General features: G+C 50.9%; 1 protein-coding gene across 8 annotated transcripts in view; it reads left to right on the forward strand.

Annotated features, from left to right (window-relative positions):
• Positions 1-12,669, forward strand: part of TTC39A (tetratricopeptide repeat domain 39A) — a 49,802-nt gene that overhangs the window by 5,172 nt on the left and 31,961 nt on the right. For 2 of the 8 annotated variants that reach the window (XM_047727965.1, XM_047727963.1), the window contains exon 1: positions 6,483-6,671. The exons of 1 other annotated variant lie outside the window; for it this stretch is intronic. Coding sequence is in view for 2 of the 7 variants with exons in the window: in XM_047727958.1 (XP_047583914.1) it covers positions 6,229-6,266 (38 nt within the window). In the remaining 5 variants the exon portion in view is untranslated. Of the gene's footprint in view, positions 1-6,112; positions 6,267-6,384; positions 6,431-6,482; positions 6,831-12,669 lie in introns of those variants that run through there. 5 more of the 8 variants (XM_047727958.1, XM_047727956.1, XM_047727964.1 and 2 more) reach the window with 5 other exon arrangements.

Raw genomic sequence — 12,669 nt, forward strand, 5'->3', positions numbered from 1 at the left:
TTTTTCCCTATGGAATGAAGTTTGTTCCTGCTTGTTCCCACCACAGCCTCAGGTGTCCCTCTCCCTCCCTCACAGAGTTGGCCCTGGGAAGACCTTCCCCCTGCAAGAATTCATCTCAAGCTAAGAAACACCCTCCCCCAGACAGAGCATCTAAGTCTCAGAATGAAGGTAACTTTGCTGTCCTTCCAAGAAAGTGGGTGGGTACTTCGTCTACACTTGTGTGACTGAAGGGCATACCCAGGTGCCGTCCCTGAGCACAGGACAGGCCAGTCAGAGAGGGATGACCTCTCCACAGGCTCAGTGCACAGCACTGCATTCAACTCGTCCCCCTCTCCTTCGCTTGGCACAGCTCCCTTCAGCCCTGGCTTCTCTCCCCTGGACCTTCTGAACTAGGCCCCAGTCTCTTCAACATTCCTACCCCCTCCCACCCTGCTGCCAGTGACCCCATAACAGTGAGATCTGCCCTTGGCCAAGCCCTCATGTGACACGCATCATCACCTTCCATCCTCCTCAACTCTGACTGGGAGGTCTTGTTGTCTCCGATTCTGATAGATGAGGAGATGAAGCCTCCCTGTGCTTTCTCAAATGCATACACACTGGGGTTTTCTCTCTAGTACTACTTTTGTATTCTGCTTTTTAAATATTTTCCCACCTTCCAGAAAACTCATTCATGCAACAATTACTGAGTGCCTACTGGGTGCCAGGCACTGCTCTGGGCACTGCAAATATATTGGAGAACAAAACTGAAAAAAAAAAATCCCTCCCCTATGGAGTGTAGAATTTAATAGGTAGAGACAGAAAATAAGTGAATAAGCAAAATATTCAGGAGGTAAAATAACACATGCTGTGTAAAAAATATTGCAGGATGAAAGAATAGGGAGGATGAAGGCAAAAGCCCCATTTTAAACAGAATGGTCAGGGAAGTCCTCACGGAGAAGGTGTCATTTGAGTTGAAGCCTTTTGGTGGAGGGGTAATCATGTGATTATCTGCAGGAAGGGCATTCCAGGCAGAAGGAAGAGCAAGTGCAAAGGCCCTGAGGTGGGAGTGTGCCTGACATATTTGGAAAAAAGCAAGGAGGCCAGAGTAGCTGAATATGTGAGAGAGAGAGAAAGGGAGATGATGTCAGAGAGAGAGAGATGGGGGTGCATGTCATTCAGGGCCTCAAGGCCATGTGGAGACTTTAGTTTTGTACTGAGCAATATGTGGAGCCAATGTGGGATTTTGAACAGACGAGTGACATGATCAGATCAAATGGGTCTGGTTCTGTGTGAAGACAATAAGGAGACAGGGGCTGGAGCAGAGAAACTACTTGGGAAATAATGTAGTAGTCTGGGCAAAGAAATTCTCTATAAATATAATTTAAATATCTGCAGAATATTTGACCCTATAAATTCACTATAACTCATTGAAATAATTCTTCATTCATGGGCATTTAGGTTATTACCAGCTGTGTCCTTATTATAGAAAACACTGTTTGAACATCTTTGAATAAGAAATCTTTATGTCTGTGACTGTTTCTTCAGACACATTTGTTGCCTGGGTGTTATTGGGTCACTTTTCTAAGGTTTTCAGTCCAAAATTCCAGTTACCCTTCTGAAAGAAGGCACTGCTTTCTGCTCCCTGTGGCAGTGTGGGAAGTAGCACATTTGCCATAAATGTACGTGGTAGGTGTCCAGTGGATGTCTTTGCGGCCCTGGCCAGGTCTGCATGCACATCTTCTCTGGTCACCCCTCCTCTCTGGACGGCCTTGCACAGTTCCAGAGCTCTTTGGGGGTCCATTTGCTCATTTAATGTTCACGTTTAACGTTCACAACAATCCTGTTATCCCTGCATTATAGATGAGGAAACTAAAGCTTAAAAATTAATGGTAAGACCCTGTTCCAAGTGCTTTATGTATGTTAAAATAAACCTAATTTAATCCTTGCAACAGCCTGATGAGCTCAGTGCCATCATCATCCCCATCTCAGAGTTGAAGTCACCCATCCAGGGTGTCAGAGCTGGGGCGCCAACCTGCTCTCTAAACCACTCCCTGCCCTGCCTCAAGCTCATAGAGGGATTTGCTTGGGGCTGCACAGCTAGGATGTGGTGGGGCCAGGAGTCCAGCCAGATCTTCCCGGCTCTGCAGCCCAAGTTCTAACCCCCGACAAGTTGCCACTCAGTGCCTGAAACACCTCATTAGAGCTCTGCCTCTTTTTTTCAATCAAGAATGTTCCTGGTCCTTTGTGCCTGATGGGGGCTCCTTCCTCAGATCCACTTTCAGCTGCTCTGGGAGACCAGACTTTGGTAGAAGAGCTCAGACCCCAGAACCAAGAACATCAGAGCAAGGAAGGGCTTTGGGCTCCTGGCGCACCCTTCTCTCCCCTAAGAGAAGAGGAACCTAAGGGCCAGAGTGAGGCAGTAACTTGCCCAATGTTACACAGCTAGTGGGGGTCAGAGTTCATGAGGAGGGAGGAGGCTGGCCCAACACGGAGGCCTAGGTCTTCCTTAGGAGCCCCTGCCAAGGAATATTTTAGAACTGTGATTGTCACAGCTCTGTTTAAGGGCCCTTTGTTGATGGGCCTGTAGACTGTGAATTATTAACCCGCTCAAGCCGGCAATCTGCTGGGTGGGGCTCACTTGATTTAAGAATACCTGCTGTATAGTCATCAGCCCCGCTGGGTTAGGGGCAGGGGGGCGGGGGTGGGGGGGGAGGGTCTCTGGAGTCCAACCAGCTAGTTCTGGGCTGATAGAGAGAGCTAGTTGGGGGCTGCTTCATGTCAGGGAAAGGCCTAGAGGAGGGGACTGAGAAGAGGGAAGAGGGAGAAGAAGAAAGCGGCTGACGCATCACCTCAGTAATGCCCAGTAAAGCCTCACAGCATCCCTGAGAGGCGGGCACCGTTATCCCAGACTTACAAATGGGTAGACAGGGTCAGAGAGGTAGAGGCAGAGGAGGTTTCACAACTTAAGCTGTTTCTACAGTAATGGTATCGCTTTTCACATGCTCACACTCCCATTTCCGTGACCCACCCCCTTTTCCACACACTTTTCCGATAGGATACGGAGTCAAGACCTGAGTCCAAGTCATACTTGGTCAAAGCCACTGTGGGATGAGAGATAAAGCCTCTGTGGAGCTTTTTGGAGCATCCTGAGGAGGTTTCACTGAACAGATGCTTACTGAGAGCCTTCTTAAGCTGACAGATGGTACAGGTAAAAGCAGTCCATGGAGGTTCTCAGGGCCATCAGGTGTGGTGAGCCTGGTGGTTTGTTCTTGCAGGTAGGGGAGAAAATGAGAGAGGAAACAGGCTTGGCAACTTCCAGGCACAAAGCACCAGGAAACTCCCCCAGCAGGGGAGGAAGGAACCCAGGACTCAGCATACTATCCGGGTCCCGCAGCTTGGCTATCAGCCTGAGGTGGAAATGGGCAGGTGACATGAGCAGAGTCACCTGGGTTGGGAGGCAGAAATAATGGTGACTCCCAGGCTCCCCAGGGTTGGGGCTGAGCCAGAGCTCCTGGGGGCTGGGAGCTGCCTGGGTGGAGCCCTCCTGAAAGGTGGACCACTCTGGGGCTCTGACTCATCAGGTGAGTGACTCCAGCATCATTGCCACTGCTGTGTGGGGACCGCTCCAGCTCCGAAGCCAGCTTGGCTGCTTATGGTGTTGAGATTCAGTTTCATCTACAGCGGGAGAATGCCAGCCTCTGCCTTGCTGCCATCACCGCCGGAGCGCCGCTCAGCACTCTGTCACCTGCCAGGAACTACGGGAGCATTTAGATACAGGAATTCTTAATCCTCACAACCACCCTTTGAAGCAGGCAGTATTTCCATTTTACTGATGAGGAAACTGAGGCTCAGAGAGGTGGTTAAAAGCGAGCATGAAATGAGATAGTCTGTGTTCTACACTTAACCTGTGTCGCATGTAGTAAAGCCTTTGGTGGACATCAGTCATAATCATTACCTCAGAGGGAAATGGTAAAGTGCTAGGCCAAGTGTTGGTATTCGATGATTCATCAGAAGCAGAGATGTCTGACCAGACCCGATCCTCCAAAAGCTCCCAGTCTGATAGCAGAGACAATCACATACACACCTCACTCCACTCCCATCACCCCCAGATGGTGTCAGCCACGGTGAAGAGGGGAGGTCAGAGGGGGTTAGGGCAGTGTGTGCCCAGGAAGCCCCTAACCCCGCCAGGGAGGGAGGGCTTTCTGGAAGAGGTGCTGCCTGAACTGAAACCTGCGGGGCGAGTAGGAGTTTGGGCCTATATCAGGCTCTTAATAAATGTTGGTCAAATCCAATGGAGATTTACCTATATCTAACGTAGCATAAAGCTTCAGAAGTGCTCACTCACCTGGCCCTTTCCATGGCTCTGGGAGGACTCTGGCAGTTTTCTATTGGTAGATTTGTATTCTTTTTTCGGGAAAAAAAAAAAAAAAAAAGGCTTCCAATTTTAAGCTTCTGGATTGAACCCTGATTAAACGAATGAATAATAAATGATAAGGGAGGAAGGTGTGTCCCAGGCAGAGGGACGAGCTAGTACAAATGCCCAGAGATGGGCATGGGTTGCAATAGGGTGTCCCAGCCTCATTACCAAGGCTCCTCTTCATACACATTGCTGGTCTTCTCACCAGCCTCACAAACGCCAGCGGACATGGGTGTGCCTCTGCCCACCCCATGCTGCTTTCACCCATGCTGTTCTCCCATCTGGTACACCCTTTCCACGACTTTATTGTGTATAAACAATATAAATTTCGAGGCTCAACTCTGTGCCCACCTTCTCCAGGAAGCCCTCTCCCCACCCCTCCAGTCTATGTTGCATTCTTTCTTATCTGGAGTCCTCTAGATGACAGTAGATCTCATCATAGCCCACTCCTTGTAGTTAATTACCTTTTCTGTGCTCATGTCTGAGAATCCCAGACATAGGATGATCCTTGCCAGTGAACATCTAGCCTCTGTTCACATATGGGCAGGATAAGAACTCACTACCTTTCCAGACAGCCTGTATGGATTTAAACAGGAATCTTCTAAACCTCTCCCCTCTGCCACCAGGCTCAGTCTACCTGGCTCTCCCAGGAGCCAGTCTGCAGCCCTCTTCCTAAGAGGCCTGCCTCTACCAGGCTCCTCTTGCTTCCTCTTCTGACATCCTGGAGCTAAGGGTTGCTCCAGGGGCGCTGGAGTCCCTCCTCCTTCTATCCTCTGCCTTTGTAAAGGGACAGTTCTAATGGCAGCCACGTGCTCTGATGAGTCATGATTAAGAGCATCTGGGGCTTGGAAGTGGTGGCTGGTTAACTCCTCACAGACCAGTGACTCTTTGTGCCAGAACGCCAGGTGGGCGTCAGCCCTGGCCCTAGACTTGTACCTTAGGGCTATGCATACAGTGAGCATTTGAGGAGTGTTCTGGATGACTCCGTATAGGGGTTGGGGACTCAGAGAGAATGGGACCAAGGGGGAAAGAGAGACAAGAGTGTCCACCCTGGAGTCAGGAGGGCCAGTTCCAATCAGGACTTGCCATTTATTAGGTGAGTTAACTTGAGCAAGTCACATAGACTCTGTGCCCCATCTCTGTAAAATGGCAGCTCTGGGGATGATTTGAGAAGACCGTTGTGAACCCCGGGCTAGCAGTGGGTGCTAAACCACGTTATTTTCCGCTTTCTCGTGTGCTGCGCGCACAGTGCGGCAGTGGGCAAAGGGGAGTATTAAAACCCAAGCCTGACTCTGGAGGCTGTGTCTTTCTCAGCATGAATGCCCCCCGCCAATGCAGTAGGATGACGAAGGGCTCAGGTGGGGGCCGCTGCGAGGCGGGATCTGGGGTGGGGGAGGGGAGAGATGACTGGGAGATGGACCTCAGGTCTAAGAGAACTTTCTGGCCACAGATACGTGGGGCTGTGTGAGGAAGGAGCGAGCTCCGGCCCCTGGGGGCTGCGCAGCGAGGACACTCGGCATGGGCCCAGCGGACCGTGGGTGCCAGGGCCTCTCACGTCTGAGAGCCGAGGGTGGGGGCGCATCCCGTGGCCGTCCCCCGCCCAGCCCCAGCCTCCTCCAGTCGGCCGCAGACGGGCGGCGGCCGCGGCCCCACTGCGCGGGCAAGCAGACCGAGGCCCGGCCCGGCCCCGCCGCCTTCCCCGCCCCCGGCGCGCCCCTCCCCGGCCGCGGCGTCTGCGGCTCGGCGGCACAGCACCCGGCTCGGTGTTCCGGCGGCAGCACCTGGGCCGCGGCTGGCGTCCTGCGGGGGCACGCTGCCCGCCCCTCTCCGCGATGAGCTCGGCGGGCGCCGCGGACTCCCTGGCCGCGGGGTAAGTGCGCGGCTGGAGCGGCCCTGGGCCCGGGTTGGGGGGTGGGGGCGGGCGCGGGGCCCGGTCTCCCCCGCGCCTCCGGCTGGCGGCCCGCACTGCGGCTCCCACCCGCCCCCCACGCCCCGCCCGGCGCTCCGCCCGGCCTCCGGGAGCCGCAGCCGCCGGTGAGCAGGGAGGGGGTTGTGGACGCTCGCGCGAGGGAAGTAGAGGCGCCGGGGATCCTGGGGCTGTCGCTCCCTTCTGGGTCCCAACTTTCTCATGGAGCTGTAGTAACGGCCACGTCAGAGCTGCCTTCCTCTCCTCGTGGCGTTTACACCTGTGGTGGGCTCTGTTGTTTTCACCTCCGTTACAGTTGAGGAAACTGAGGCATAGCTCTTAAGTGACTTGCCTTCCGTTACCCAGGAGGTGAGCGGTGGGCCTGGAATTTGAACTCAGCTCTCGCTGATGCTGGAGCCCCCACCCGCATGCCATACTGCCCCATCTTCGGGGATGTCTGAAGGAGTTAAAGGCTAAGATATGAATCAGCTGTGCCCATTGGGCGCAGCAGGAACTGGGGTAGTAAAGGTGGGTGTTGTCACTTCCAATATGGCTCTCCTGCTCTTCCCCACCCCACTGAGGAACCCTGTAGAATCCCTATACTGCCCCTGTAGCAGTGATAGCTGCTAGCAGCTGGGAGACCTGGAGCAGCTGGCCCTTTCCTGGGCGCAAGTGAGTAGGGGCCAACTCCTGAGGGCCATGCTGGGAAGCTGCTGGGTGGAGATCTGGCTCAGGTGAGCCTGGAGGTGTGCCTGCCCTACCTGGAGCCTCACCACCAGGGACAATATTTGCCAAGGGCCTCAGGGCTAACATGTGAGCAGGGAGGTGACGGGGGAGGGTGCCAGCCTTAGCTGGAGGCCTCCACAGCACCTGTGTGTGCATCCTGGGTGAAAGCTTAGAAGTTGGGTCACCGAGGGACACTCCGGCCTGGGGGACGGTTGCCTGGTGAGTTTTTCCCTGACCACGTTTGTTATATGATTTGGGCCATATCCTTTATCCTCCCTGGAATTCCGGTCCCTCCTTTGGAAAATACAGGGAGGTCAGGCATGGCTGCTCCCTTCCTGCTCTGAGCTGAAGTCTGTAAATCTCTAGCCTGTTAGGTCCCTTCTGCCCAGCCCTGACTAAGCACCACCCTAGTGTGCCTAGGAAAGAAGCTTCCAGGAGAGAAAGCAGGCATGGAACAGGGCACCTATCAGAGAATCCTGGACTCCCAAGCTAGAAGCCACATCCATCCCTCTTCCTTGCACACTCATTTATCTGCCTGAGTCCAGGCTCCTCTGCTGGCTCCTCTGGCCCCTCCATGGACCTCTAGGGTAGCAAGCTCAGTCTTCCAGCACTGGTGGGTCTTCCTCACACGTCCTCATACTGAACCATACCTGCCCCACTGCATGCCCTCCAGGTCCCCCTCTTCTTTGAGACCACACGGGTCCATCTGCTCCTGTCCCTGGTCAGTGCCACCCTGGTGGGGTCTGAGCAGAGCAGAGGCAAAGCAGTTCTGCCTTCACAATAGGTACTCAGTCACTCAGCAAACACTCCCAAGGCCTGCTCTGGGCCCAACCCAGTATTTGTGGATCAGTGGTAAACAAACCAAACTTTAAATCTCCACCACTTAAAAAATTATGAAATATTTTAAGCCTTCAGAAAAATATAGCAGGTAATAAAATGAACCCCATGCCCTTGCCACCCAGCTTTTTCAGATGTTAATATTGTGCCCACTTATTTCATATTCTTCTTGTTAAGAAATAAATTATAGGGGCGCCTGGGTGGCTCAGTGGGTTAAGCCGCTGCCTTCGGCTCAGGTCATGATCTCAGGGTCCTGGGATCGAGTCCCAAGTCGGGCTCTCTGCTCAGCAGGGAGCCTGCTTCCCTTCCTCTCTCTCTGCCTGCCTCTCTACCTACTTGTGATCTCTCTCTGTCAAATAAATAAATAAAATCTTAAAAAAAAAAAAAGAAATTATAGCAGAGACTTTTGAAGCCTCTGTGGACCCTCCCCACTTCCCTCTCCAGAGATAATTGCCATCCTGAATTTTGATTTTGGCATTTGCATTTTTAGTTTTTAAATTTTGAGTATAGTTGACACACAGTGTTACATTAGTTTCAGGTGTATAGCATAGTGATTCAAATTCTCTATATTATGCTGTGCTTCCCACATGTAGCTACCATCTGTCATCCTACAACACTATTACAGTATCATTGGTTTTGCCATTCTATGTTTTTATTCTTTCGCTGAGTGTGTATAAGTCTAAGAAAATGTAGCTTGTTCTGACTTTAAATTTTTACATAAATGGAGTCACCCAGAATGAGTCATTCCACAACTTGCTTTTTCTCACTGAGCTTCAGGTTTCTGAGATGTAGCCTTCTTAATCCTTGCAGCTTTGGTCCCCATTTTCGCTGATGTGTGATGTACCACTTGATGTAGGATCCCCCATTTATTTATCGGCCTTCTTGATGGACATTGAGGTGGTTCCCAGAGTCTTGCTATTTGAATAGTAGATATTCTCATAAGGTTGTCCTTTGTGCATATGTGAGTTTTCTTCTTAGATACTCCCATAGGAATGGAATTGCTGGGTCATAGAGTGTGTACACTCAATGTTTTAAAGTTATTTAATTTTCTTATGAAAGCAGTTTTGCTCCAGACATGATGGAAACACATACTCATAGAGAATGGAAACACATTCTTGTAGGAAAGAAAGTAACACTGGCTAACATTTTCTGAGGACTTCTTACTGTGCTTTGCATCGTCTCAGTCATTCTTCTCAACAACCGAGGAGGTAGGAACTGCCATTCTCGTCTTATTGATGAGGACACTGAGGCTCATAGAGGCTAAAGAACCTTCCCAAGTGTCTCTAACAAGTGGTTGCTGAGCTGCAGTTTGGGACCAGGGTTATCCGCTTTCAAAATTCTTAAGGTCACCTTGCCCGAGGCATGTCACATCAGTCCAAGACACATCATACTCACTTTATTCACAGCTAAGGGGGGCTTCTCTGGAAGGAGAGTCACAATCCTATGTGCAATTTAGAGAGGTCACTTTGGGATAGGTCCCCATGGACAGATCCCCTCCCCATACCCCAGACAGAGCTCTTCCTGAATGGTGAAGCAGGGGGGAAAAGCCAGCTCTGGCTCCAGTCTACTCCCTGAGTGACCTCTTTGCACTGCTTCCTTGACTGCCCCAGTGGGAAGGGAGAGGTCCCCCTGCTTTATCCAGCTCTCTGCATCAGATGACTTCCAGAAAGACTGAAGCGGGGAAGGGGGAGGGAAGGGGAGAGTGGAATGACTCCAGGCTGCCTGACACCCCCTCACCCCCTCAAGCTCCCTTCTCACTCCAGCTTCAAGCCTCCCTCCCCTATGATGCCAAAGCTCCTGGCATTGGTCACCAGCCCTGCCCCACGCTCCATCCAGCTCAGCGGCACCTCTGGGCCTCGGGTTCTTCAAGGAACAGTGGAAAGGCCACCATCAACCCCTCAGGAGCTCAATAATGTATTAACCTGGGCTGTCAAGGTGGCTTGGAGCAGAAGGGCCTTGAAGGCACGGGACAGCTTGCAGAGAAGTGGAGACTGCACTCACAGCCAGGGGAGGAAAAAGGTTTGGCAAACTGGCTTTTTTGTGGAAACCTTTCTGCCTTCTCCCTAGGTTCCTTTTTGTATTATCTTTATCTCCTTATCTGTTAGTTGCAGATAAGCATTGCCTGCCTCTGGGCTGGTGGGAGGATTGAATGAAGTGATCGGTTTAGAACTTGAAGTGATAGTCTCCTGTGATGAAGGGGTGGTTATTCATGCCTTCATTAAGTCAAATGGGCCCAATGTCCCCAGCCAGCCAGGACACCGGCACCTCACCCCTGCACTTAGCAGGCCTTCCAGAGCCTATCTTGCCACCTTCCCCTACGGCTTGTGCCTCTTTGTCACTATGGTATCATGACTCTAGCTCCTTGCTCAGCCTTTTTCTTTTTCTTGGACTTCTTTCTCCATCTTGTCCTCAGTTCAGTGCCATCTTTTCCAGAAAGCTTTCCAGAAAGTGCCCCATCTCCATTTCTGGGCCTCCTTAGCCTTCATTGATCCTCATGATTGCAGCCCTGATGGTTCTGGTTGTCATTGCCTCTGCCTGCATCTGTCACTTCTGTAGACTGTGAACTCTTCAAGGACAGGGCCAGGTTTGGGTCAGAACCAGAGATTAGTGGGTGTTTGTAGGAGGAAATGATGGAGGAAATCAGCCCCAGAGCCACCCCAAAGCAGCGCCAGTCTGGAGATGTCACCTCAGGCCCATGTCACAGCACTTGAGCAGAAGAGGTACTGGGGCAGTCAAGAGAGGGGATGTACCTCTGTGCTGTTTGTCCATCTGTCTTTCTCTCCACATAGAGCAAGCAGGCAGAACGTCTTTCTTGATGGGAGGCAGAGGTGGTGGTGGTGGTAGGGTATATGCAGAAATGGGAGGTAGGCTCTTGGCTCTGGAGTTGTTTGGAGATGGTCATAAGCCAGGACAATGAACTTGACTTCTGAGGGCTGAGCTGGTGGATGGGCACTGGCTCAGGCAGAAACTTGGTTAGAACCCATGCTTGGCCATGTGATCTTGGCCTGGTCACCTCTCCTCTGTGCCTCATCTGTAGTGGTGATAATAATCCTACCTCATGGGCTTCGTGAGGGTTCAAGGTGAGAAGGCCCAGAGAGGTAGGTGCTCACTGCCTCCTTACCCATTTATCCAACAGAATGGGCAGACTGAACGCCAGTCACTAGGCTAAGCCCTGGACACAAAGGAAGACACTGTGCCTATCTCATGAAGAGAGGGACAGGGACTGCTTCTGTTGGGGCCTTTTCGGCCATAGAAAGAAACTTGGTCTTTATCCTAAGAGTAATAGGAAGCCAGTGAAGATTTCAAGTTCAGAAGTGACATGGTCAGATTTGGGTTTTAAACAGATAACTTTGGCTATTGTGAGAAGGATGGGTTAGAGGGAATAATGCTTCCAGCATTCTCTCTTATAAAAACTACCAAGAGGCTGTATGGGTGACTCCAAACATCCTTTAAAATACATTCCTGAACTCCCACAGAAGTAAGAGAAATACTCTCAAGCCAAGAATAGAAAGGAAGCTGAAATCAAGCCGATAAATGAGATGAAGGTATTGACAAATTCCAGAAATCCAGAACCTTGAGTTTTAACGACCACTCAGGGGATGATAAGTAAGGACTTAGGCCTACCCAGTGACTGTGTGAGGAGTTGAAACCTAGTCCCCCTACCACCACCACCATCTGGGACCTTCAAAGGGCTACCCCCTCAGCAAATAGAGTCGCTGGCTGGAAAGAAATAGCCACCCTTCCCAAAAAAGGGGGATGACAGGTCTGGTGGAGAAAATTATAAATACGAATCTGCCTTCACACAAATTGTGGGTTTGAAGACATAACTCCCTTTGTGGTCCTGGAAATACCAACCCAAAAAAGTAACTTAAGTATCATCAGATGGTAGCACCCCAGGGAATTTGGCCAAAGTATGTGAAAATCCTCTCTGGAGGAATAGATCCTTTTCCTAAGATCCCTTTGGGATCAGCCAAATAGGAGCCCCTGGTAAAATTACAGAACACACAAGGAAACAAGTCACTGTGAGCAATAGACACCCAAATCAAGAAACAACAGAATTTGTTTCCCTGAGCATCTAAGATGCTGGAATTATGAGATCTAGAAAAGAACTATTCTATAAACATGTAAAGAAATCAAAGATGGACTTGAAACAATAAGCAGGGAACTAAATACCGCCCCAAACGACCAAATGTATCTGAAGAGGAAGCAAGTGGAATTTTTGGAAATGTGAAAGATAATCATTGGAATTAAAAACTCAGGAAAAGTAGCAGATCAGACACACCTCAAGAGAATTAGTGAAATGGAAGTTCTGAAAAAATTGCTCAGAATTTCACAGAGTCAAAGAGATGGCAAAGAAGAGCATTAAGAGACTTGAAATACTGAGCAAATGGTCCAACAGTGAAGAAGAGAGAAGGGGTAGGAGGGCTGAGAGTGGAAAGGCTGGTCTTCCATCAGACCTGGGTGGAGGTCGGCGCACTGGAGCAGACCGGGCTCAGAAGGGGGTGGGTTAAGTGGTGTTTGGGAGGCAGAACTGACAGAGCTCAGGGAGGGGGTAGCAGAGCAGCCCGGGAAAGGGATGTATCAGGGCTGGCTATCAGATTTCTGTCTTGAGAAACTGGGTGGAGGAGTGTCATTTATTAAGATGGCAAACACTGGGGGAGAACAGCTTTGGGAAGTGAACAAGAGTTCAGTTTTGAACAAGACTCGTGTTTTGATTTGCCGGGATGATCTGCTTCTGCATCTGCATGGAAGAAGAGACATTAAAGCTGGGCCCCAAGGTGTGTGTAGACATTTACCTGGTGGA

This window comes from Lutra lutra, chromosome 4 (assembly GCF_902655055.1).
Source record: "Lutra lutra chromosome 4, mLutLut1.2, whole genome shotgun sequence".
Lineage (NCBI taxonomy): Eukaryota > Metazoa > Chordata > Mammalia > Carnivora > Mustelidae > Lutra > Lutra lutra.